General features: G+C 38.1%; 2 protein-coding genes across 2 annotated transcripts; both read left to right on the top strand.

Moving 5' to 3' along the window:
* Positions 1 to 229: 229 nt before the first annotated feature.
* GPT2 (glutamic--pyruvic transaminase 2) lies at positions 230 to 14,470 on the top strand (the record flags this gene model as incomplete). Its single annotated transcript, XM_084294655.1, has 10 exons — positions 230 to 277; positions 1,797 to 1,905; positions 5,544 to 5,677; positions 7,704 to 7,947; positions 9,275 to 9,354; positions 9,918 to 10,054; positions 10,855 to 11,029; positions 11,824 to 11,979; positions 13,063 to 13,175; positions 14,380 to 14,470. The coding sequence occupies exons 1-10, from the start codon at positions 245 to 247 to the stop codon at positions 14,468 to 14,470; spliced, it is 1,272 nt and encodes a 423-aa protein (XP_084150781.1). The 5' UTR covers positions 230 to 244.
* A 4,195-nt stretch (positions 14,471 to 18,665) lies between these two features.
* Positions 18,666 to 26,103, top strand: LOC311214334 (borealin-2-like; the record flags this gene model as incomplete). The annotated part of the gene is made up of 10 exons (XM_084294846.1): positions 18,666 to 18,795; positions 19,277 to 19,405; positions 20,406 to 20,446; positions 20,773 to 20,833; positions 21,471 to 21,538; positions 22,313 to 22,380; positions 23,635 to 23,721; positions 24,767 to 24,899; positions 25,137 to 25,223; positions 26,056 to 26,103. The coding sequence occupies 10 exons, from the start codon at positions 18,666 to 18,668 to the stop codon at positions 26,101 to 26,103; spliced, it is 852 nt and encodes a 283-aa protein (XP_084150972.1).
* Positions 26,104 to 26,751: the final 648 nt, after the last annotated feature.

Genomic DNA, 26,751 nt, shown 5'->3' with positions numbered 1-26,751 from the left:
TTAAAACTGTGTCACAGCATCATTTCTATAAAGCATTTATGATCTGCTATTGTAAAGAAATGCATTAAGCTTTAAACTTCTTTCTTTTCTGAGATTATGCACTGTTTACTTACAGCCATATGACAAAAAGGAATTCTTTATCATCTGTTTCAGCCCTAACAGCCCATTGTGAATTTTCTCCTTCTAGGGAATCAAAAAACCTTTTACTGAAGTAATTAAAGCCAACATTGGAGATGCACATGCAATGGGACAGAGGCCAATCACCTTCCTTCGTCAGGTAAGAATATAATAAAATATTATTGTTGCTTTTTTTGATTATATTATGAAGAATACCTTAACATGTTTGACTCTCTTACTAATATTAATGATTCCTTACATGCATTTATACTTGTAAGCCTTTGATAAAGAATTACAAGTTTGGATTTCTGCTAGAAGTCCTATAACTAACACAGTAGCTTTCCTTACTTTTGAGATCATTGCCCATCCATCCTTTCTCCTGATACTTCTATATTATCATTCAGCACATTTGTTATCAGTAATGCACTTTAGAAAAGATAGCAATTGTTCTTAAGGAAAAAAAAAAAAAAGCTTTTCTTCATCTGACAGTATACTTAAAATCTGCTTGCAGTTGGGTGCAACTAGTTGTACTACTCCTGATTTTGCAGCAGTATGCTGGGGGAAAACAAACAAACAAACAAACAAACAAAAAAGAAACCACCACCCACTATGGTATTTCAATAAATACTATTTTTATACTACTCAAATTTTATATTACTGTGTTATTTAATAAAAGTATTTTTATACTCTTTAAATAAAAAGCTTACAAGTAAAAACAGTTTCTGAACATCCCTTACACACACGTGTAAAATCATGAGCCTATAATACTATAAATTCAGAGAATTTCAGAGGCCAAACTGAAGCCATATAAATCTGGAGGTCCATGTGCCAAGATTATAAAACTGAGCTATACAAGCTAGAAAAAACAGAGCTTCTTTCAAATTAATTCAGATCCAATATTATTAAATAAAATACTGGGTAAATGGGAAATCCTTCTTCCCCATGACTGCATGTGCATTCAGTTTAATTCTTCAGTCACTTGCCCACAAGATGACAACAGCCAATCCATATTACACCATGTGAACGTAAACATGAGAGAGACTGGAGCAAATCAAAGCTGATCTCAAGCAAGGCCTCTAGATTTGTCTTACATTTCTTCAAAAATGTAATTCTGCTAGGTGCTGTTTCTACTTTTACTATGTTCTACACCACCACGTCTTTTTTAATTATTTCTCACAACTTCATATTGATAATAACTGTAAGTTATTTTGGGGAAGGATTACAGAACATGAAATTGGGACTTTAAACTCTGATCACATTTTTCAGTTCTGCTCCATATTTATACTCTTTATTTCTTGTCAATAAAGTGGGCTAGTAATACACAAAGAGTGGAGGACAGAGCTATTTACAGATTTCCTATTCTGAATAATGAACTGTTTCGCTGCATTTGCACTACGCAGATCTCACTTTGACTCCAATCTTTACCATCTGTAATTCAAAGAGTTAATACCTCTATAACTGCTTTTAGTAGCAGAAGTTGGAACCTGATAAGATTCTTCACTTCTATAAGCACTACCCATAAAGAAACAACTGCGAACCCTTCATCAACAGCCTTTGTTTTAAATTAGCTTTAAAAAGTTAAGTTGTGATCTTCATGTCCAAGGAAAGTTAACAGTAATGTTACCAACTTGAAATAACCATTGAGCAGTGGCAAATTTACAGCTTTCTTGGCACTCTAGGTTGTGGCACTGTGCACATACCCAAACCTGCTGGACAGCCCAAGTTTTCCAGAAGATGCGAAAAAGCGAGCCAGACGGATCTTGCAGGGTTGTGGAGGTAACAGCTTAGGTAAGCATCTGTTTCAGTTGCTTTTATGTGCAATAGAATCAACTAAGGTAGTTTCAATATGTGCAGTACTGAAATTTCCTAATCTTGTTCTATATGATTACAAGACAAATGGGAGATGGCCTAGGGCAAAATGATAGGAGGAGATTCGGTGCGGCCCACTGATAAGCAGTAACGGTGCAATTTTTTACAAGACTTGTCACAGAAGAGGGCAAGATAAAGATTACACACTCACAGGGTCCTCACTACAACACTTTCTAGGCATAACCATAAACATAATGCTGAGCTTTTTTCTACCAGAAAAGTGTTGCAGAGTGCTATTTCTGTAAAAAATGTCTTTTAGGCATCTTCTGACATCTGTTAGACCTGAACTGACAGCTATGTCTCCTGCTCGATCCTAGGAGGGGCTGTTTACAATTTTATCAACTCTAGATGTTTCCTCTCCCTGCCATGAAGTATGCAGTCACTGTAGTGGTGGGATCAACAAACTTTATGTCATCTCAGCTGATCCAGCTCACAGTCCTGTACCTTCATTTTGAACCAACTGCACAAATATGTTTGCCAGGATATGAGCTGGGGTATCTGAAACACGCATACCAAGGTGATAATGCTCTGCAAAGAGGGAAGAGCACACTCAGAACATGGTAGCTTTTTATTTATCCCAGATAGTTCCAGCTGAAGATATCAGAACCCCATTTCTCCAAGGCAAAATAACCCCAAAAAGAACTAAAGAACTCTGTTCTTCAACCAGTGCTCCCACAAGAGTACAAATATAATCTACGCACAAATAAGTACAAACGTTGCAAATTCAGCAGAGAGAAAATAGAAGGGACAAATTGCTTCTCCTCTATCAGCTGTGATGTCTGCTTGTATCTGGGAAATGTCACTAAAAATTCTACTGTGAAGGCTGTGTTACAGCTACAGGGTAGGGCAAAGAGTCTGGCACACCAAACTACCTTCTTTCAGGTCCAAAAACCAGTGAACAGTGACATTTCAGAGTACATCTGAGATTAACTGGCGTATTTCTTAATCTTTGTGATCGCAGTGGCTATTTGCTCTGGCATACTTTTAGGGTAGGTGAAACTTAATAAAATAAACAAAACCTAATTAGGGGTTATATTAGCAGTATTTCAGCTTTAGACTATTCCTAACAACACAGCCTAATATAGAATGTATTCTATCCTTGCCTTCTTTGCATTGGTTTTGTTTCTATACAGAGAACATAAAAAATACAGTTACCAAAACGGAGAAATTACTCTGACTCCATGAAATCCTTTCGTAGCTCACTCAGGAACAACTCATCAACACGATACTGGTTGTCATGTGAAAGTTACTGGGGATATAACCGAATTTTTCATCAGTCATTTTCGGTGGTGATTTTCAAGTTTAGGGGTGTAATAAGAGCTCTCAGAATGCTGAGTCTTGGTCCCACACTTCTGGATTAAGCAGAATGGAATTTAGCCTTGTATGATATTTCAGAAATATGTGATCCTGTACAAAATCTCTCTTTCAGCAGATCATCACGTATTTCAAGTAATTTGCATTAGCTTAGTAGGCACAGAAGTAGGCCTGAAACATTCACAACATTCTGAATACACCCTTTTAATTTCAGTGGATAAATGTAAGTTCTGTAAGTCAGAAACTGCAGTCTTGGATGATATTTTTTTTTCCCTGCTATGGTATGTACCAAGAACATCTGTCCCTCTGAATTCCCTAAAACCAAGAACACTGTAGACCTTATTGATCTACTCTACTGGTTTACACTTCCTCTCCACCCGTCTCTTCAGTACCATCTATCAGCCCCCGCTCTCGGCCCCAGGTACCCACCAGCCTCTGTACAGCACTCCGTAAATACGCAGCCTGAGTGAAATTGCAGCTGCGTGGCGCTGACTCCGAGCACTTCACTGACAGTTTGAAAACCTGTTGCTGCTTTCTGTGGCCGAGACAGAGGAATTTGCTTTCTTGGAAAAAATCAGAAGTCAAAAACTGATCCTTCCACGTAGCTTTAAGTGCTGTGTTCTAAATAACTTCTAAAACATTTTTCAGTTCAACACAGAAGTGATTTTGCAATCTATATATGTTTAAGCTTTATCTATATATGTTTAATCTATATATGTTATGAAGTGGTGTATTTGCATCTATATTGGCCTGCTTAAATCTATTAATTGCAAATTTAATATGAATTACTTGACTTCTGGGTATGAACTAAAATAACCTCACTTTTAATGAACATTCATTTGGCAAAACCCTCCTAGAAGCATTGAGTCTCATTCTCCCAGACCACATGTGATGGCTCAGACACATCCTCAACTTCTATTGTGTTCAAATACTCTGGGATTCTTTTGACTTTTTTTTTTTTTTTTTTTTTTTGACTGGTTTCAATTGTTTGTTTGTTTGTTTTTTAATTTATCTGCATGCCACAGTGAAAACTAATGGGTTTTAGTCAAAGTTACCAACTGAGTACAATCAAGTATAGGCCTGAAAATTGAATTCAGGTCTTCTGTATATTCCCACTGAGACTCAGCCTTCAAAGGAGCACAAAACAGGATGGTAGCTTAGCTTTGTTCCCCTCTTTAACAGGGGCTTCCTTGCTGCGGTAGAAGACCCTTATACAAACCCAATATAGATTATTGTTGTGTGAAAGTCAATTTTTAGGACATCAGGGAACTTTGTGCCCTGAATAGCCACTTGGTGCCATACAGTTGCACAGTACTTGCAAAGGTTCTTTGTCTTTGTAAATTGCGCTGCTATAGAAGTATTATTAGGCTGACTTATAGGATATAACTGAGCGATAAGAGTTAAGTCAGGCACAATTATTCCACTCCACCCAAAAGGCAGAGAAGACTCTGCAGGTTCATGACAGTGTTCTAAACTACATGTACATTTGTCACTTCACCATCCATCAGCCTTAGGCCTCATAGCTTGAATCCATTCCTCACTTAGGCTTAGACTTGTTTTTACTGTTTACTCGCTGCACACGCTCAGCAATGATGCACACAGCATCTAAAATCTTACTTTATTAGATTATTAGTTATGCTCTGTAAACTTCACAAGCCTTGTGTACTGGTGTGATACTAGATGTTTCTGCTACAGGTAACTGCAAATGGTTGAGGGAGTTGCTGTGGAGGCAGAGGGAAGCAGTTCAGGATTTTTTTGCTTTTCAGACTGGGAAGAAATGGTTTCATGTTCTTTTCATATTGCAAATAAAAATCTTATTTTTGTCATGAATTTTTAAAAAGTTATTTTCTCTCCTATTGCACATGCCACCCCTGTTCTTTGTTCTCATTACTTAAATAATTGTGACTGACCTGAAATGGCTTTCAGCATAATGAAAGCAACTGGGAGAAAGTAAAAATGGGATTGCTGACCCAGTTTGCAAAGTAGCCTTTAAAGCCTACTTTTATTAAGTTTATTATTTTTGTATGTTAGTGATAATTATTGTATTTGTCTCATCCCAAATAAATGCTTTTGCTCTACCAACAATCCAACTCCCTTTCATGCTCTTTGGAAAGCAAAAAAAAGGGATCCAAAGCCTTCATATTAAAAAAAAAATAATATACCACCAGCTCAGGGGATTTTCTAGCAAACAGCAAATCTGACGTTCATTGTACACAACTCTCATCTCATTCTCTTTTTCACAGGAGCTTACAGTGCCAGTCAAGGAATAAATTGCATCCGTGAAGATGTTGCTTCATATATTGAAAGAAGAGATGGAGGAGTTCCTGCAGATCCAGATAACATATATCTTACCACTGGGGCAAGTGATGGCATTGCTGTAAGTGTTAAAATTAAACCTGTCTCTTCCTGGTATAAATTATATGTCATTAGTTACCTTCAGAAATATTGATCTCTGTTGAACATCTGGTCTCACAAATTCTTGTGAGTTTGATCTAATAGATACTGAAGTCAAACTGAATTGATAACAAATACACCCAATTATGAGGATTTAAGGTGCCAGCTAAGTAACAGACCCATGGAGTCTCTTGATATATATTGACCAGTACCTTTTGTATAGGCAGTGTAAGTTACATACACACTACAATATAAATATAGGAGACAGACCACTAAGACTGAATGATGTCCTCCATAGTTAGAATGCATTAAGCACTAAAGGTCAATCAATCCATGGCAAAGAGGTGAGAAGTCTTGGGAGCTCTTCTTCCTAATAAACACTCTGCTAGTGCAGATTAATGCCAGTGAAAATCTCAAAGATCCATTTCAATAGCTATCTTTGGGAGAAATTAGGTGTTGGCTTCAACCAATGTTCAAAGATGGTAATCATTTAAGAGAAATAACTGTCTCTGTTAGACTTTTACTTTACACAGGCACGTTTGCTGATATTACATCAACCAATAATTCTTTGCCTTATTTATTTATTTATCTATTTATATATTTATTTAAGGCAGACTTGTTTGTTAAAGCTTGCTGTTGTTTTTAAATGACATCTAGTGGCAGAGTTCAGACTGGCAATGTTCAGACATAAACAGCTCTCCTCATGACTTTAGAGAATTGGCTTTCTAGTTTCCAATGCCGAGTGTTATACTGGCAGCTTGTAGCTGGCATAGCGCATCAAATCCGTACCATGCTTGTTTGATTTTGCCATCGGTAAAATGTCAGCAGTACAAAGAGTCTCATTATTTGGAACTTCCAAGGACAGAACAACCATTGTTCCATAACATGGGGGACACAGAGTATTGAAGACTTTATTTTAAATTTTGCATTTAATTCCTGATTACATTTGTTGGATGCTCGGTATTTTTAAACTAGTGGTGGGTATAAAATGATGTTGATTATAAATCATTAGCTTAGCAACTGAGTGAGTATGTGATGAGAGGCACAGAAAGGCAGATTTTGTTCCAGAACCTTGGGAAACTTAAAGGGTACTGCTGTTACATCTGAAGTGCTATTTCTGTTTTTACACTATAATAACATGTTGGTAATGATGCCTGCTCTGATTGTACCTGTACTTCAGTTCTCCATGGATTCTAAAGGCAAGAAATCTTTCCCCTGCCCACACCAAACGTACTCTTTTATCTAATTCACACATAAAAAGCCTACACAGACACACAGCTGTTGGGAACAGGTAAATCCTCTGGACTTATCTTAGCACAAGCATTCCATTTCTGCCTGTGTTTTCTGGGCATAAATTACATATAATGCATAAGATGTGCATATAATGCATCCTAAGATATGCAGACTTTTGCTCTCTCGTATTTCTTGAACATGAAAGCATAATGCCAGTCTCTAGCTTTGGTGCCACCTGGCCACTTTTGCTCCTAATCTGAAACAGGTCTCCCATTACAAAGGAGAACCTCCATGTGCCCCAGTGCTAATTTTTGGTTTTATTTCTTGGCCTCTTGTGTTCACTGGGACAATACGAGTGGAAGGCAATGAGCAACAACTAGCTGAGGCTTCTTTGCTTCTAACTGTAATTGAGCACAGTAAAAAACAAAAACAAAAACAAAAACAAACATATACTCATGATCTAGATATTCCTTTTTCCAAGTTTCCCTCTAGCCTTGTGCTCAGAATTTTTTTTTTCTACATTTTGAAGTTGATCAGACATCATGTTCAGGAGCTGTGACATGCAGAGGAATTCTCTGAAGCTCAGTTAGACCATTCTTACCCAGTCAGTAACTTAACTTGAAAAAAAAACACACTCTTTGATGCAAGGAAAGGACCGTCAGCTTTTAGAAATCTATCTTAACTCTAGATTCTTTTAAGAAGAAAGATCAACAACATATTCTAGAGTATACTAATAATTCTGACTTAGGACTTTTTTTTTCCTACTTTTTCCCCAGACAATTCTAAAGATCCTGGTCTCAGGAGGTGGAAAATCCCGAACAGGAGTGATGATCCCTATACCACAGTATCCCTTATATTCAGCAGCCATATCTGAACTCGGTGCCATCCAGGTGAACTACTATTTGGATGAAGAAAATTGCTGGTCTCTAGATGTGAATGAACTTCGCCGCTCCTTGAATGAAGCTAAGGCATATTGCCATCCAAAAGTCCTCTGCATCATCAACCCAGGAAATCCCACAGGTCTGTAGTGGTTTTCTTGTATTGATGTTTGTATTGATGTTTTTCTAATACATTTTTTGTTTCTCTTTCATTCATTTGACATTGCAGGCAAATCCAAAATACGTATCAAATATTTAAAGCTGAGCTCTAGAGATCAGTACTTTATGTAGGATGGTACAGCATACTTTCAGAAACTTCTTTTTGGTATCATGGAATTCCAGCAACTTGGGGAGAGAGAAGGGAGCAGGTTCACTTCACTGCATCACATCTGAAGTCATTGCTTCCATTTAACTTCTACAGTCTTGGGGAATGACTTTCAGTCACTTTTGGTCTGTATCAAGGATCTCGTCTCTAAGATGCCTGTAAGGCAATGACTGCAGATGACTCTGAACTCAGTGGCAAGCACTGCCCCTCTTGGAAAGATTTCTTTCTTTGCACAGTTGAGGTTGCTTAGTGAGAAACTAGCTTGCACTGTTCCAGATTTGTTTGAGCTGTGAAGTTGCAGCTATTCTTGCATGAGCTGGACTCAGTGGGAAGATTCCTATCTCAGCAATATTCCTGCAGAAATCCTAAGGCTTCCATGGGATCAAGTGGAACACTTGTGAAAATAGTGTGACAAATACAGAAGGACCAGGGCTCCTTCACCAAGCTAAAAGAAATCAAACTTTCAAATAAGATTCATTTTCTTCAACCTATTTGAGACTACTAGGACGAGACAATTGTCAGTTATCATTATACACATCATGTTTATTAACATTATTTTGCATTACTATTAGTGGCTTGGGGATGGAAGGTAACAAATAAAATTAAATGACTGTAAACAGTCGTAAGTGGTCTTTATGTTGCTTGTCAGGTGAACTGCAGTAAAAATCTATGTGTATATATTCATAGCTCACTGCAGAAAGTTGGCTTGAGTCAATACATCTTACTTGAGTCAGGAAGGCACAGTGTCAATTACTGTGGCTTGGCTCACAAACAGGAACACAATAATTCATCTCCTTGCAATTATCTGTCAAACTTGTGCTTAAACTGCATTGTGAAATAACCTGTTCAATCATTACACATGTGAGGATTTCAAATGATCACTTATACACAGACTACTGTTAGTAAATTACTGATGCTCATGCTTCCTTTGTTTGGGATGGACTAAGTTGCCTTGAACCATAACACCTCTAAAAATGTTCCTTGATTTCAGACTTAGTGAATTGTATTCTAAAATTCAACAGCCCTTTTCTGAGACAGAGGAGCATCTTATTGAAAAGGTAGTTGTCTAAGTAGGTCTGCACTAAAAGATTTGTCTGTATGCTCCACTAACTTTATTTTTCTTGCTTTAAAAATCAAACTATAGGACAGGTGCAAAGCAGAAAGTGCATTGAAGATGTGATACACTTTGCTTGGGAAGAGAAACTTTTTCTTCTGGCTGATGAGGTAAGGGTGTATTCTGTTCCCTCAAAAGCAGAGCTAAGAGTAAGCATAAAAAATGTAACTTTGTTCCATATGTGGTAGTGGTGCATTTTAAAGAACAGATTCTCTATTATCATATAAAGACATGGACAAACATATGAGATTATTAATATTGGGGGGTTAATGAAAGGTGGCTCGATCTGGATTTGAACTAGAGAGAAAGTGTAGGGGACACAAGCAGGAAACACGAGGAAGAGACTTTGCTAGAACTGACCTAAAAACCTGTGTGATTTTCAGAGCACTTAAAATGAAAGCAACAGAAGGAAAATCAATTTAAATGTACAAGTCAAGGGTAAATTATATAAAGAAGTTCAATGTTTTTCCAAAGGCTAAACTATTAAGTATGGCTACGTGAGATAAAACACATCATTACAGTAACTATTACTTAACAAAGAACCTTGTGTCCTCTAAAGGCTTAAGTTTCAAGTGTAACAACTGTTTCTTCAGTTCAGATCTGGCTCTCTAAAAGGCCGTCTTTTATCGTTAGCTGGAGGAACAGAGTACATTAATGTCTTCTGACTGTTCAGGTTTACCAGGACAATGTGTACTCTGAAGGATGCCAGTTTCATTCCTTCAAAAAGATTCTGTATGAGATGGGACCTGAGTACTATAACAATGTTGAACTGGCCTCTTTTCACTCTACATCTAAGGGATACATGGGCGAGTAAGTCTGTTTTCATTTAACATTTTAATTTTAATTTTTAATTTAATTTTTCACCTCCCCTGTTAATCTGATTGGACAGACATTTTTCATTAGTGACCTGAAGGTAATCCAGTGTCTTCTACTGATTTTAATTTAAAAAAATGTTAAGAAAAAGAAAACAAACATTTAAGCTGTGATGAATTAGCCCTGTGGTTTTCAATGTACTGAATAGTTCAACATTATGAATGTATTTATTTCAGACACCGAATGCCTCTGTTCCACAAAGCTGAAATCCTACAGTCCTAAACCTGTGATAAAGGAAAAGAGGCTCTCCAAAATCCAACAGAACAGCTTAAGTACATTTAATGTCACTAGGACATTTAATATTACAATTGTTTGGGTTTGGTTGTTTTGGAGAGGAAGAGATGGAACAAAAAGAATGTTCTGATTAAATGCATTCTGTGACAGCTGTATGTGCTTGTTCTGAAGAGAAAACAGTCCATGTTAATAGTTAACTTGTCCAACAGGGAAGCCACATGTACGCTATTTTCCCTGTATGGGATACTAGAGCTTAATGGCATGGTATTTAGTGCCATCTTAGAACAATGACTATAGCAGCTGTTTCAACACCCGTGTGTTACATATTGCAAGATCTTAACTCTCTTGCCACTTTTGCAATTATTTTCATCGCTTTTCCAGTATTTTTTTTATATAGGTGTTTTTTATATATAGGTATGTATATATATATATACATACACACACACATATAAAAGTGCATATATACACTTGGGGCCAACTGATCTTTTCTGTTCACTCCATAGATGTGGCTACAGAGGAGGTTATATGGAGGTCATTAACTTGCACCCAGAAATGAAAGGACAGCTTGTTAAGCTGCTTTCTGTTCGCATTTGTTCTCCAGTCTCAGGACAAGCAGCAATGGATATTGTAGTTAATCCTCCAGTACCTGGAGAAGAATCCTATTCACAGTTCATAAAGGTCAGTGATAACATGCTTATTCTGTTGTACATTTCCTAAACCTATCCTGTGCACCGTGAACTCAAAATATGCATAGAGACCAGGCCTTTTTCTTCATTTTACAGAACTATGCAGTTGTTTTTTTGTTTGTTTTTATATTAACTGAATATATCTACCTTAAAAATATTTTTTATTCCTTTTATGGTTCTTTTGCTTAGGAGCCAAAGGAAAGCTAAGAAGACATTATTAAATCACCTCTTCTGCTGCTAAGTTCAACTTTTCTTCTGTGTTTAGCATAAGAAAAAAATACATATATATATTTGCTTTTACTAAATCTAAAGAGGAATATAAGTTCAAACAGAGTTATAAACTCAGCCTGGTTCTTAGGTATCCCTTTATACACTGAACTATATGGCATTCTGTGTTAAAGTATACATATATTTTTTCACCTGTACAAATGAAACAAAATATGGCTTAATAAATTACAGTATTGAGTCAGACCAAAGGTTCAGGTAACATGGTCTCTGAAAATAGCCAAGGGTGGACGCTTAGAAGGAAGAACAGGACATGCAGATAGAGGTTTGAGCAGGTTTTTGTCTATCTATAACACTTCATAGTTATGTCTTGCTAATGCCTTTTTTTGCATTGCTGGCTGTAAAAGTAAGACTGGATTTAGGAGCATCACTTGTTCTGAAAGCTCAGCAGAGTCCTAGAAATGCTTAATTCTGGGTAGGCTCCTTGAAGCATCCCTTTTTTCTCTAGCATTTTTGCTGCCACTTCAAATATGCCAAACTGAACACCTTCCTTTTAAACAGGAGAAGGAGTCTGTTTTGAACAATCTTGCCAAAAAAGCAAAACTGACAGAAGACATGTTTAACAAGGTACCAGGAGTTCACTGCAATCCACTTCAAGGAGCTATGTATGCTTTCCCACGGATCTTTATCCCTGCCAAAGCCATTGAGGAGGCAAAGGTCAGTCATCCATTTTTTCCAGTCCATTTTAACCTTCACATGCTTATGCCTGCTACTTTTAACGATGGACTTTTATTCCAGAGGTAGAGTAAGGCCATGTAAAAAAAAGGACTTCATTGGCTATGTATGATCTTAAATGTAACACGACCTTTACTTAAAAAATAAACAGAGCATTTCTCTACGCTTGTAAGACATCCAGGTTGAGAATGCTAACCAGGGAGGGTAGTGTTAAATAAAGTCACAGGACAGACAAGTAGCTGGACTCATGCACATTCCAGATTGCTGCCCCTGCCCAGGCTAGGTTGGGCCAGGTTATGTGCCTGGGACTGTGACCAGCTGAACACTACTGACCCTGTAAAGAAGCCACATTCAGCAAGCATAGGAAAGAGAGAGGGAGGTTGTCTTACCAATTTTAGTTCTGCACAATTGCTTTTTTTTCTTTTTTTTTTTCTTTTTTTTTTTTCCCCTCATTGGGGTCAGTCAATTATATCACTAAATGACAAGTCTTGTTCCTAGCTGGAGCTCTATTACCCAATATGTAACATACATTTTTTAAAGGGAATTATAAGTACGTAGCTGAGGGCAAAAACAGGGCTCTTTCTGCTGATTCTGTGACAAGGTGTATAACCTGCATGTATGTAAGAACTTCCATAGTTATTAATCAGGGGACTTTCTAGTCAGCAGATAATTCAAGGGAAAAAATAGTAACTGCTAACAGAACTGGAACACACCGCTCTAATTTCATTTTGTCAAATGTCAGTAGCTTAGATTTTTGTAAATACGATTTTGAGACTTTTGACAAAAAGCTACAAGCCAGTCAAGGAGTAAAACAAAATTATCTAGAAGCTTTCTTTCAAAGCAAGTGTTTTATGTAGGTTCTTTACCCTTGCTCCTCCATGAATTACCGTTTTTTAATTAAGTGTGAACTGTATAATTAGGAATTGTTCTTCACGTATTTAGTAATAGTTAAAATAGGAACTAACAATGCAAGACAAGGTTTCAGGGAAAAAAAAAGTCATTAAATGAGTTATAGTTATTTGGAATATTTTGACTTCATTAATTCCAAAGCATCCACTCCACTAGGCTCATAAAATGGCACCCGACATGCTATATTGCATGAAACTTCTGGAAGAGACTGGAATTTGTGTTGTACCTGGAAGTGGATTTGGCCAAAGAGAAGGGAGCTACCATTTCAGGTACAGTTTCTGTTGATTTAAAATCAAATGAACTGTAATAAACTAAGTACCATCCCAATACTTTATTTTCTGACTAAATATAAGGAATCTTATTTACATTGATGTCGTCTCACTCTACTGACATTTTCTGTTGAACAGACCTGATCTGCTAGATGAGCTGTTTGGGTTTTTACAGTGTTTTCCCAGCTTGCTGATATAGCTTTATTCTATTTTTATACGCTGACATTGGAAATGTCTTCTCCACAAATAAAAACAATAATTAGTAGCTTATACTCTAAGCTTTAAAGTCGGCTAAGGCATTAATAAGCGGAGGGGAATTAAACAGTGTTTCAATATGGAGAAATCATGTGAAAGATGCAGTACCTTCCCCTATAAATCTGCTCTACACACACTGAATTACTTTGTTTACTGAAACAAGAAATTGGACTACATCTTTTAATACCAAAACTGAATATAGAGTCCATTGCTCTTGCTTCCAATAAACAACATTTTATTAGAATCAAGCCACGGATAGCTGCAGTTTATCATGGAATTTAGTCTTGTTTGGTCTGAAGCAATGTAACAGAGAGTACCATTAGCTATGCAAGCTCAGCAGTACAGAGAGCTGAGTTAGATGTCCGGGTGCATGCAGCTCCAGGGAAAAGCTGTTGCAAGTCCATCCCTGTACATGTGTAGAAAAATGTTTGTTTGTTTTTTTTCCTCTGTAATTCTTGTGTACAGGCTGATAACTCAATGTGATCTTCAGATTATGCTGAAGGAAAAGGGGGACTTAAACATGCAGTGTGGGATGTTACATTGTTTAAATTGTATTTAAATTTTCAATTCAGAAAGAAATGTACATCTACTCATAATCACCAGCCCTTCATACTAAACAAAAAAGTATTTGACATAACTGCCACCAAAATGGAAACTGACTCACTGATTTTTCTTCCTGATAATGTTTTGTATCACTCGGCAAAAAAAATAAAAGTTCTGTAATTCCTATACATTAACCAATGGAATCTAATTGCTCCAGTTTAATATTTGATTAAAGCATAAAAATAAAAATGCAAAAAAATAGAGCACCACATCAAAACAGATATTTAGATTTACATATTACTAGCATTGCCCTGAGATAAGTCAACATCTGTGTCAAGATTACACATCAGTTTGTTCTGAAGACAATGTTGGATATATATTTTTTCTTCTAAATATTATTTTTCAGAATGACCATACTTCCTCCAATAGAAAAGCTGAAGATCCTACTGGAGAAAATGAAAGACTTCCACATAAAGTTTCTTGAAAAATATGCATGAAACTGCTGTGGCTTTTTCCTCCATCCCCTCCACTTCAAGGTGAACGCAGAAAATGAACAAGAATCTGCTGAAAATGTGCTGTTCATCTAATTAAACTAAATTCAAAATAGACAGAACTTATTTCAGATACAGCTAAGACTTACTGAATTGAATTTAATGTCTGTTAATATACGACATTGTTACACCAACTTTTTTTTTTTTTCTTTCAAGAGGAAGGGGAAAATGAGAAGAGAACGGTGGAAGAAGGAGTCAGTAAATGATTTTGTGCCTTGATTGGAAGTTACATTCTTGAACTTTTGACTCAACAGGCTGGGGAAAGGAGTTGGTCATGACATCTACTACTGTTTTTTGGGGAGGTGTTTTTGTTGTTGTTGTTGTTGTTGTTTTTATAAGACAGAAATGCTCGGAGCAATTGTTTAGCTAGGAACATGATTCCCATCTTAAAATTCTAAACAAAAATTCAGAAGCCTACTGCAAGGTACTACAAGGTACTGGATTTTTCTTTTTTTGTTTTTAAGTATGAAGTGTTCTCTGGATCTGATTAAACGTGTAGGTACAGCATGCTTATTTAAAAAAAATCACTGGCAGATGTATGTAGATACCTTTGAACTTCTGTTAAAAAGAAATCCTGCCATCACAGCATAATCAGAGTGAATATACAGTTTTGATCACAGGAGTGAATATGGTGTCTGTTTGAACCCTATTTGTATGAAACTGAAACATAATGAGGAATATTAGCTTCTTCTTCATATACTGTTGTACTCTTATTAAAACACAGCTAAATCAAGTAATCATCTAGGAGTACAGCTGTATTACTCCACTAATCCATGCTAGTTCCACTAAAACAGAGAAAGAAGGCTTCAGTTTGCCTAGAGTTGGAAGCTGGATGCCTTCTGCTAGCACTGGTAAAGTACTGAAGAAACATAGCTTCCTTCCAGTATTCAGCCATGAAAGCATTAACATTTGTCAGGCTTAGGCTCAGCATTTCATGGAGTTTATTCATTAAGAATATCCCATTTCATCTAGTCATTAAATGATTAAAGTAAATTCATTTTAATGTCTACCAGCACTTTGTTAGGCTGCCTTTGTAGCTGCTTCAGCATCCTATGCTGATCCAGGTAATACTAAAGCCAAGGGCTAGAGAATCAAGATATGGATAAAGGATGTGCCAAACCATGTAGAAGACAGAGGTGTTGACAATAATTGTCCTTGCTACAGCAGCTGCTAGGCTATGACGTAGCATTGGCAGTTGGTATACTTCTCACTGCTCCTCACAGAAGGTTGTGAGAAAAAACTTAGCACTTCTCAATCGTCTACCAGTGGACACAGGTTCAAAAATGAAAATCACATGCTGCTACACAAAGTATGTATGTATGGAAGCTTGGGGAAAAAACATTTCACAAAAAAATTTACTTTCATCTGTGATGGGTGAAATGATTTCTGGGAGGACAGCAGACAGGGAACACTCACATTGCTACTATCCATTGATAAATGCAAGCTTTTATCTGTTAGCACTCTCCCCTTGGCATCCTTAACATGCACTAATAAAACAAATTTATAAAGCAAAACTGTAGTAAGAGGTTAGAACATTGATTTAAAAATATGACAAACAGCGCTTTCCTAGTCTAGAAATGTGTCTAAATCAGATCTGGCTTTCGACTTGTAGATTGAAACTTGTAGATTGAAACTAAAATCTAACAATGGGAGTTAGAATATTTTTTATATTTTTGTAACTACAGCTTTTTCATTGGGGTAGTATTTGTAATTTAATAAGTCGATAGATTTTATATTTGCCTTGCATTTGCACCTGATACTTCTGGAAAAATGTAAAGGTTTACAAGTTTCTAATGATACTTTACAGGTGTCAAAGGCTTTTTGTTTTACGTCAGGACCACAATTCTTACACTTTTAAACCAAAATATAATGGCATAAACTGAAGCGTTGTTTTTTTTGTTGTTGTTGTTGTTTTGTTTTGTTTTTAACATTCTATTATGGTGCCTTTTATGTTTCTGACATTATAAGAAATAACGCTTTGTTCTTGATGCATCTCATATGGAAGAGTGGTGATTTCTATTGTCCATCCACAATATTTGTATGTACTGTGATAAGGTAGATGTGCATTTTGTGGGTCAATCCTGTAAAGCTAAGAAAGGAGGTTTATTTTCAATGTCTATGAAATATTTGATTAATAACAGACAATCCTTACTTTCAAGTGCATGCTTCTAGGTTTGATTTTCCTACAGGTGCTCCTTATAATGGTACTTTAGATGTATGAGAATTCCAAACAATAAAGCACATGTTTAAAAAAAAAAAAAAGAAAAAAAGAAAAGAAAAGAAGAAAGAGCAATAGTTCTCCATTTCCTATGTTACTGAAACAAGATTTCCTGGATTGCACTATTTGAAGCATTTAACTTCATGTTGGAAATAGTATTTACTTTAATCCATGTATTAGACCATTGATTTATGCATCGCTCCAATTTACGGATTAGAAATTTGATGGACTTGTCACAAAACTATTCCTCACCAATGCAGAATTGAACATACAGATGATCTTAGACATACTCATAATTAATCAAATATTTTTCTTTAAGGAGTTGTAACCAGGAGTTAAGCAAAACAGATTTATTTCCTCATAGAGAGGATCAGTCTTGACTAAGACTGAACAATTGTGGCCTGAAAGGTTTGGTGAGGGGATTGTTTGGTATTTTTTTTTTTTTTAAATCTTATTACATGGTTTGTATGAGATTAAACATACCGAGCAAGATGATCTTGTCTTTTTTTGCAGTGATACCTCAGAATATCTTTAGCGATGTTTGGTAATTCAAAAGAAAATACAGTTTAGGGAAAGGGAAGCTAGTCCTGCTTGTGTGTATAACTGCACCACTAAAACAAAAGCAAAAGCTGGCTATATCCTTGTTTATGTCAGGTATTGGAGTGTTTTCTGGAGCTGAAGCATCTACTTGGGGGCACTTATTTGGGGGCATTGTGGTGGGGTTGTTTGCTTTACAAACAAGAACATGGTCTGATCTAAAATGATACTACGAGTTGTCAGTCTGAGTTCACAGGTTTGTTTGAGTGATGTAGTCCGTCCCATCTGGCTCAGTAGATCCTGAGGTTGTGCCAGTCGTAAGAAGAGTTGAAGAACCTACTAACTTCGGAGAGCTTACAACATGAATTGTGTACACTGTATGAAGAAAACCCTAGTGTTTTACAACATTATCTAAATTCCTTTTAATGCAGGTCCTCAATCAATAAAGAATACAGGTTAGATTATTTGTATAAAACCTAAAATACTCAAACCTCTGGTGTGTTTTTTATTATTATTATTATTTGAATTCATATAAAGTCACACATTTCTACAAGGAATTACATTTTTAAGAATATACCTTTGAATATTTTAATGCATTCAGTACTGTGTGTATCCTTGACGCTCCACACCATTACATTTTTCTCCTCTCACCCGGTCAGAGCTTACACAAACTGTAGGGATTTGCATAACGCCTTGTGGCAGGACGAGCAGTGAAATAACGAGGAACGGGGCCGCGGCTTCCCAGCGCCCGCCCCTGGCAGCCGCACCGCCACCAGAGGTACCAGCAGTACCAGTACGGCCTCCAGCACTACCAGTACCGTCAGGACCACCACCTCCAGTACCACCAGTACCACCAGCACCCCGCAGCCCGGCGCCGGGTACGACTCACCCCGCCGGACGAAAGCGGCCGTCGGCGCTACCGCTGCTCCTCCGGTGCAGCGGCCAGCAGCGCCTGCTTCAGAGCAATTCATAGAAGCGTATTTTAGGAGGAATTTCTCATTTTTCTCCACCAGGAGAAAGCGCCCGTGCGCGCCTAACCCGCCCACCTGCCGCGCTCGGCTCCTGGCAGGACGCGGCAGCCCGCTGCGCCTCTCTGGCCGTGCCTGGCCCCGGGGCTCCCCGGGACGTCCTCGCCGCCTCCCCTCTCCCTCCCGACGAGGCCGGCCATGGCCTCCCGGTGCTTCCAGCCCCCGGCCCCGGGCCGCCCCGCGCCCTCCCAGCCGCCAGCCCGTGTCGGGGACCGGGGCCGCCCGTTACGGCCGCCCCCAGGGCGTGCCCGCCTCGGCCCCGGGGCGGAGCGGGGGGAGGCAGGTGGGGAGAAGCCCCCGCGCTTCGGAAAGCTCCCGGGGTCAGGAGCCGCTCGTTTGTCCCTGGGTGGTCGCAGCCATGCCCGTGAGGAAGCCCCCGGTCAAACGGCGCAGCACCGACTCGGGCGTGGAGCCCGACCGCGGGGCGCTCTCCCAGGAGAAGAAGGCCCAGCGCACCGCGCTCTTCCTCAGAGACTTCGAGCAGCAGGGTAGGGCCGGGGCCGGGGGGGCAGAGCTCAGAGTCCCAGCAGCGGCCCCCGCGGGCGCCGCCGCTCCGTGAGGGGCCGCCCTGGCGGCGGGGGCGGGGGCCCGGGGCTGCTGAGGGGCCCCGCGGCCTGGGCGCCTTCCCCCGGTGCCGGCCTGAGGCGTTCGTGGTGTCGGGGTGCTCGTCGGTGGCCGGTGTGCCCTGAAAACGTCTCTGCGCCGCCCGCGGTGCTGCCACGCTTCTCCTTAGAAGGTGGGCAAGAGGGTAACCTGCTCTGGTGTTACAGATGTCAGTGTTTCATCGATCCGCTCGCAAACAGGTGCAGCTGCGTGGAGCTGCCTGAACTGGAGGCTTGCTTGCAAATCGCTTTGACTCCAAGTCAAATCACCCTATCGAAAACATGAAGTTGTTTTATGTGATCCAGCAGTGATTTTACTCGGAAATATTTAACACGCGTGGCAATAAAAGCCGGTTTTGTTTTAAAGCTAAGGAAAGCATCCGGGAAATGAAGAAAGAGCTTGATGCGCTCTTGCAAACAGCTGAGAAGGCGTTCACAGTGGAGTTGCTGAAGATACCACTTGCCATCAGAAAAATGAAAAGAAAAGACTTGCTTAGTAAGTATGTGTGATCAAAGCACTTGGTATTTGTGAGGAAATCAGACATCAGAACTTCTATGTGTGCCCTTGACTAATGTGAGAAAAAGCTGCAAGCTGGGGGACTTTTATGAAAAAGGTTTCTTTGCCTGCTGAATATTTTAAGCAGCAGTGTTACATTGCAGGTGACCAGTCAATACTCTCATTCAGGTAGACTGATCTGTGTAACGCAGGGTGTAGAATTAGTAGGCAACAGTTTGGTCTGAAGTCGTCTTTTTCTTGTGCTCTTAAGTCATCTTACTTAGAGCCTGAAGAGGCAAGGAGTGATTACAAGTTTTTAGTAGTGTCTGTGCTTAAAAACTTAAGAACTGCTTTTCATCTGAACATGTTCATCCTAGCCCCAGAGATTGTTTTGTCTTTCTGTTAATCTGAAGTCCTTGACTATTGAGCTTTTCTCACGTAGTGTTTATGGGTGGTGATGCATGAACAACTTTAATTTTAACCTCATTTTTATGCAGCATTTTAAGCTGTGGTGGACACTCAGCATCAGATGTATATTCTGCTGAGAACTGATGTTTTTGGAATCTTCCTTGCAGCTGAAGTTGCAGGGGCAACACAAAGATCAAACCTATGACTCTTGTAGACCTTGAACTTACTGTAAGCCTTTGCGCTGAACGCACATTCGAATGCCTTTCTTGAAAGCTTCTACCTAAAAGCATTGGCTTTCAGCAGTGCAATGCTTTTTTTTAAAAAAAAATTGTTCTCTGAAGTCAGGCTATATACTGTGTGACTAAGCTTAGTATACTTTTAAAGATTAAATGTACTGAAGTAGCCGAAGATTTTTCTTTATTATTGTTTAGTGAACTGACTATCCTAAAGAACTTGTTACCTAAGATTATCTATTTAAGCAACTGCAATCTGGAATTACTTATTCAGTTTCACAGTCTGTAAGATAAGAACTTGCAGATAACAATTATGCAAGAAATAGTATATGAACAGGTTATACTTGCTTGTGTTACAGATTTGCAAGGAAGGGAGGAAGTGGTTCTTGCTGCTGCAGTGGTAAGTGTATCACACCTTGCAGACTAGAGATCTTTTTTTCCTACTGTAAAGATTTCAGGCAAATGATTTTGTTTGGCTATATGTTTAAAAAGAAGATGAGATGAAAAGGCTATGCAGCCAGGCATGGTGCGGTTATGAACACTACCTAGAGATTTAGGATCATCTGTAGGCAGCAATCCGGATGTTCCTGAAAAACAAGCTGGCATTTAGCCAATCCTACTTCTGTCACTTACTTCTATGCCCCTTTGTTTCACTGCCTTCTGTAAGATAATATGCATTTGCTGGGTAAAAACTGTTGACCTCTTTGTTGGATAAACATTTTGTAGAGTGACTCTTCTCTAGAAGATGTACCAAATCCCAAACTGACGAGGACCAACAGCAAAAAAGGCAAGTCACTCTACTAATACATATTTTTGCTCTTAATTTTTGTGTGATTTTAGTGGTTTCAACTGAATATTTGCAAATGTTAAGCCTGGAGAATATAAAAGGGTAAAGTGTGTAGCTAGAAATATAACATACAGGTCCCACCAGTTTTTGGTGCAGAGGATCATGAGCTATGCTACTGTTCAGGTATTTGAAAACATGAGAGTTTCCCACTCTTTGGATTTATCACTGAAAATAGTGAGAAGAGACAGATTTAAGTGACTTGTCAGTGCATCACAGTATAGCAGAGGAGCTGGGAATGTTGCCATGTTATCTCATAGATTCTGCTTTGACCTGAAGCTTGCAAGGAAAGTACCATTCCTCTTTGTACTCCGAACTGTGATAAGAAGGACACTACCACTGAAATGCAGTTCAATTTTATCTGGGGGTTAAAGGGTTATCTAGTGCCTTTTAACTATCCAGTGCGTCACCATGTCTGTGACAAACACACAATTTGCTTTGAACTCTGTCCCAGGCAAATGACCATCAAATAACAGAATTGATACATAACTCTGGATAAATAGCATTAAAGGAAAAAAAAATGGTGTTTTATGATCTTCATGAGATCTTTATTTTCCTCGTCTTTCTAATATATTTCCAGTTAAGGTAACTACAATTGTTGAATATGAAGATGCCAAGCATACTTCTGCAAAGAAAATATCTAAAAAAGTAAGTTTGTCCTAAATAAACAACATAAGGGTCTAATCAGACCTGCTATGAACCCTGCTAGGTCCATAACCAGGCAGGCAAATGACCTGTTGCTTGTTCGTTTGAAAAGTCAATTGCTTCAAATTCAATTTAAAGTAAGTTAAGCCAGGCTAAACTGCATAGTGTGTTAACTTCATAATAAAATACGGGATCTGCACTTTCAGTAATTCATTCAGACTTTCAAGTACTGAAGTAGTCATTCTCTCTTGATTTTTGAAGTCTTGATGGTTTGAGGAATCGTGTTTTGTTGAAACTTTTTCTAGTTACTGAACCTTGTATTAGAATAAATGTTTTTCTATGTTTGTATGACTTTATCCACATTGCTCTCCAAAACAAACAGCAAAGGTGTATTAATTTTACCACCTCAGTCCTTCTGTGCAGTGCCTCAGCCAGACACTGATGTAAGTGTAAAGATGATGACTCAACAAAGGCAAAAAGATTATATGTGGAGTTACAGGCATTCATTATAAGAAGGCTACAAGTTGGAAGGGTGTATGTTAGAAAGGCTGTTGTTTGTACTGAACTTCAGTATGAACAAACATGGTTTGACATTTTAAAAAAATCTCTTGTTTTAGAATGCATACCTGCCATTTTAAATATATGTAAAAGGCAGCACTATAGGGCTTAACTTCTTTTTAAACAGTGAATTCCTACAGTATTCTTCCCTGGAAATATCTATTGTGTTGCCTTAGAATGCCACTTCTGTTAACTGCAGTCTAATATGCACACTTTCAGGTATGCAGAACAAAGTCACTGGTTTCATTGGGCTCTGGTTTAAATAGCAAACTGAACCCTATTTCTAGGTAAGTCTTGCCTTTTATAACTTGTGTAACTTACTTGAACTAATAAATACTGAATAGAATTATATTCACATAAAGTAGCTGAGATTTGAGCCTGATAAAAATAAATCCGATCCAGATGCCTTTAATAACCTGTATCAGATGTATTGTAGCGATGTGAACCTTAAACAAGAAAGTACCTCTAGCTGGCAAAAAGATCTTGCTCACTGAACAGTGCACAGTTGCGAAAAGTTATCAGTACAGCTTTCCAAACAAAATACCTAGTGGAACAGAGTGCGTAAGGGAAACATCTTTGTTGCTTCTTGTTATGAGTAATAAACTGTTGTGTAACATAGCTGAAAGGAAGTTGTCATTAGTGGGGAAATAGACACTTGCAAAAACACCTTCAAGATAATACTATGATGGACCAAATTCAAGTCTCACTATAAGATCTAATGAGTTAAAAATAAATAAAAAAACAGTGGGTATCTGCATGAAAAAGTTCTTTGAGATGTTCCTGTTCTACCTCTGGCATATATACTTGAACCCACTGGCACTTATTTTGATACGTTCAAATTGTATTCAGAAAGACAATTGAAATAATGTATCCAGGTGCCTAAAAGAAATTAGATAGTCTTAGCCCTATTTACATTATTTCCTTGAATTGGGATTATAGAATTTTTGGCTTGATGAAATTGAAATACAGAAGGCCACTTTGCCTGGGGAAGTCTAGCTTTTCAGTTTTTGAAGACTGTGTTTATTCAAGTACAATAACATTGGTCCAAAACCATGCCTTTACAGTGTCTTCAAAATGTGGATGGGAAAAGGGGGCAAAAGGAGCTTGTGAAGTAAATTGCTGTCATTCAAATTTCTGTGAATGGAGTTAAAACCCAAAATTGGAAAGAAATTATTCTCTATATTCAGGCCAACCACACAGAACAAACGTCCTAAGAACGTGTAAAATTAAATCCTGCTGAAAAAGGAACTTGCCAAGAGACTTTTTCACACAAAGTTCTGGGTGATCCCTTAATTATCCCCAAGTCAGCTACTGCAGCCCTCCCTTACCTACTAATATAACTAATCCTTTCATTTCCCTATGGCATTAGGTTTTAATATGTCTACTTCAGGAGGGCTTTTTCACTTACATATAACTAGATATATCATGGAACACTTTAACGTTCTCTAATTCACCACCTATCTTCATCCAAGCTAAACTAGAAATAGATGAGGAAATTAAAACGAACCAAGAAACAAATCACTACTTTAATTCTTTTTCAGGTCTGTTCACTCTTCTGAGGCTGTTAAGACTGTTGCCTCTGATTGCAGTGCTACAAATTTAAAAGCCACGCCAAAGACATCTAAAAGGTAAGGAGTATCAAGACACTGTACACCTAAATGAATATAAATCTAGATACTAATTAATCATTATTCTAGATTTACTAGATCTTTATGGTCTGCCATTAACTTTGGTAGTGAGGATGTGAACCAGTCACATCTGCTTTGAGTGTGGGTGTTTACTTAGGTTTTCATGAAGGTACAGGATGCAGTGTTGTAACTGAGCCAATTAACACCCACATTTACAAAAAAAAAAAACAAAAACACAAACCAAAACATGTATTTATAATCTAATTTCTATTCCCATCTACCGTTCTTTAAAGATATAGTTTACAGCTTAGACTACCTCTCAGAGCATAAGCTTGATTGAAATGTGACCAATATGCATGCCTGTGTTTAAAAATAAACTGACCATCAGTTCTTCCCTCATTGAACCATCCAGATTTTCAGTTACCGTTCTCCATATACTACAGAGTTCTGTTTTGGCAGAAGTCACCAGATTGCGGTGGGTGGAGAGAGAGGAGAAGCTTGATAGTTAAGTGGGTCATGGAACCAGCACCTTTCACCATTTCACCTTGGCTTACTATAAATGTCAGACTTGTTGCCATGCAGAAGATAATCAAATCTTACATTTTTGTGGAGTATAAACAATTGTATCAAGAAAGAACTTCAGTTATTTTGTATGACATAAGGCATGCCCTGTACCTCAGAGCTAGCAGCTTCAGTATTTCTTACTACCTGCCTCTGAAATAGACTTATCTTAAGCCCAGAGGCATGCAGTTTCCTCTTCCCAAAACTGTTTATTCAGTGTTGATATTGAAGAGTGGATATTCTTGTTAGTGAGAGGTCCAAATGTCAGCTTGCCCCCTGGCCTGTAACAAGGACTTAGAAAGTTACTGCAGTGTTTCATGGACATACAACATTACCTAGTGGTGCTTCTGGCAGCACTGGAAGAGGCAAACACGATTGCCTTTTTGTTAGGTATGTTTGCTATGACATACATTTATTTCATGTGTGAAAATCTACGGAGCATAGGAAGTTAACCTTAAAGTAATGTTTTTTTCTTTTATTCTAGTATTGGACTACAACAGACTGTCTCGAGAACTGCACCTACCAGTGGAAGAGTTCAAAGCATGTTACTAAGAAGCAGATCAGTACCCCAACACAGAACTGTTCCATTTGTAAACATTCCCTTGGCTGATGGACAGGTATCAAACTTCTTTTTAAAAAGTTTTCTCAACTTAGAGTAGCTAATCTGTGAATCATGTAATACTAATAATAGTTGTTATTATCATTAAATGAGATGCTGCTATGCAAAAGAAAGAACAATTCCTAAAATTCCACAACATAGCCAGGAAGCACATGGCTTTCAGAAAAATAGGCCATGCAAATAGAAACTTTCAGAGTAGTTTTTTCATCTTAAAACTGTTTCTCTTCATGTTTAGACCCTCTGTATGGCTGGTGGAGACCTTCGTAACATTGATGTGCAACTACTAAATCAAGATACAGTACAGCATATTCATAACTTAGTGGTAAGCTTAAACTAGTAGGCTTTTACATGCAATTATTCAAACACCTTGTCTGAGATTTTCACGTGAGACACTGTTATAGATGTCAGCTCTAAGTGCATAATCCTTTGGGGTTTAAGCCTGATTTTGTTGGCATAGGCTGGAGGGAGAAATAGGGTAAGGGAGGAACGGGGAGGGGAGAAGTGCTGCACATACATAATGTAGAAAAGAACACTTAGAAGCATGTGCAGTTTGGTAACTGTCCAGGGGAGAACAAAAGCATAAGCTCTACCTTCTAGATTGCTCTGTTGTCTGTCCTTCCCTGGGTGCAAGCTGCCATTCTCTATCCCATTCACAGTGACTTACAAAGCTACAGCTAAGTTTCAGTTCTTGTTACAATCTATTAGTCTGTGTCCCTTGTTGTGTAAGAACTACTCCTGATAATTCTCTGCTGTATTTGAAATACTATCTACCTTACTTTTGGTTCAAGGAAGTAAACTGTTTTCAAACGGAATGAAATGGAACAGAACTTTGCTGCATATAGTGCCTGACTTTCTTAAAGACAGACTTTTAGATGAATTAATCTGCAGCAGTAAGTATCTATCTAGGCCTAAGGAATATTAATCACTATAGTCTTGCAGGTATTAATTCAAATGCAGCTATAATGAGTTAGGATAAAGACCTAGAAGCTGTATTTTTAGACCTAGAAGCTTTATTTTTATATCAAGGTCCCGCCTCTGTAGGTAGAGAATAGGGAGTGCTTGCTCACTACTTGCTTTTAGCAATGGTGATTTTTCTATTTTTTTATAAGAACCGTTTGGTACCTTGAACTAAATTATTTCCCCCCCCCCCTTAGAGCGAGCTGACTGTACTATACGGAAAGGCCACAGCTAAACCAAATTAATGGAACTGTCTTCTGACTGAAGGATTGTATGACATCTCTTGCTTGCCTCCCCTGAAGTGTTCAGAGAATGTTTATAATGTCTTAATAAAGCTGTATACTGCCCAATAAATGTTTTATACAAATTTATACAAAAGCTTAAACTGTGATGTGTTCTTATCTCTGTAAAGCATATAAATGCAGAAGAAAATTCTTCCACTTTCCCAACTTCATAAAAGCTTAGTTAACATTTTAGTTCAATTCATAATAAAGTGAATAATAGATTGATGGAGAATACAGGTTTTAACTCTGATATTCTTAATAGTATTTTTTTACATAACATAGAGCTATTTAAGGTCATTCTTCCATGCATGCCACAACCAACATTGTTACTATTTTATTAGTTTACTGTTTGTGGGGTCTTCCCACTGCCAATCGCCTTGAGTTCAACTCAGGACTTCAGGTGAAGTGCATGTTTTGAAGTGCTTGCATAAAACTTGTAATAAAAACTTGAATAAAACCATGTAATTTCATTTGGTGATATTTGCAATTTTGACATAAGCAATTCTTAAGTCTTATGCTATGATCTAATATATTAGATCATGGTAATTCAGCTTTCCTCTGAAGGACCTTTTTTCTAATAATATTTTTCTGAGTAACTGAAAAGAAAGA

The sequence above is a fragment of the Netta rufina genome (genome assembly GCF_964035555.1).
Source record: "Netta rufina genome assembly, chromosome: 13".
Taxonomy (NCBI): domain Eukaryota; kingdom Metazoa; phylum Chordata; class Aves; order Anseriformes; family Anatidae; genus Netta; species Netta rufina.
The sequence above is the reverse complement of the archived record's forward strand: the minus strand, read 5'-3'. Positions and strand labels throughout refer to the sequence as shown.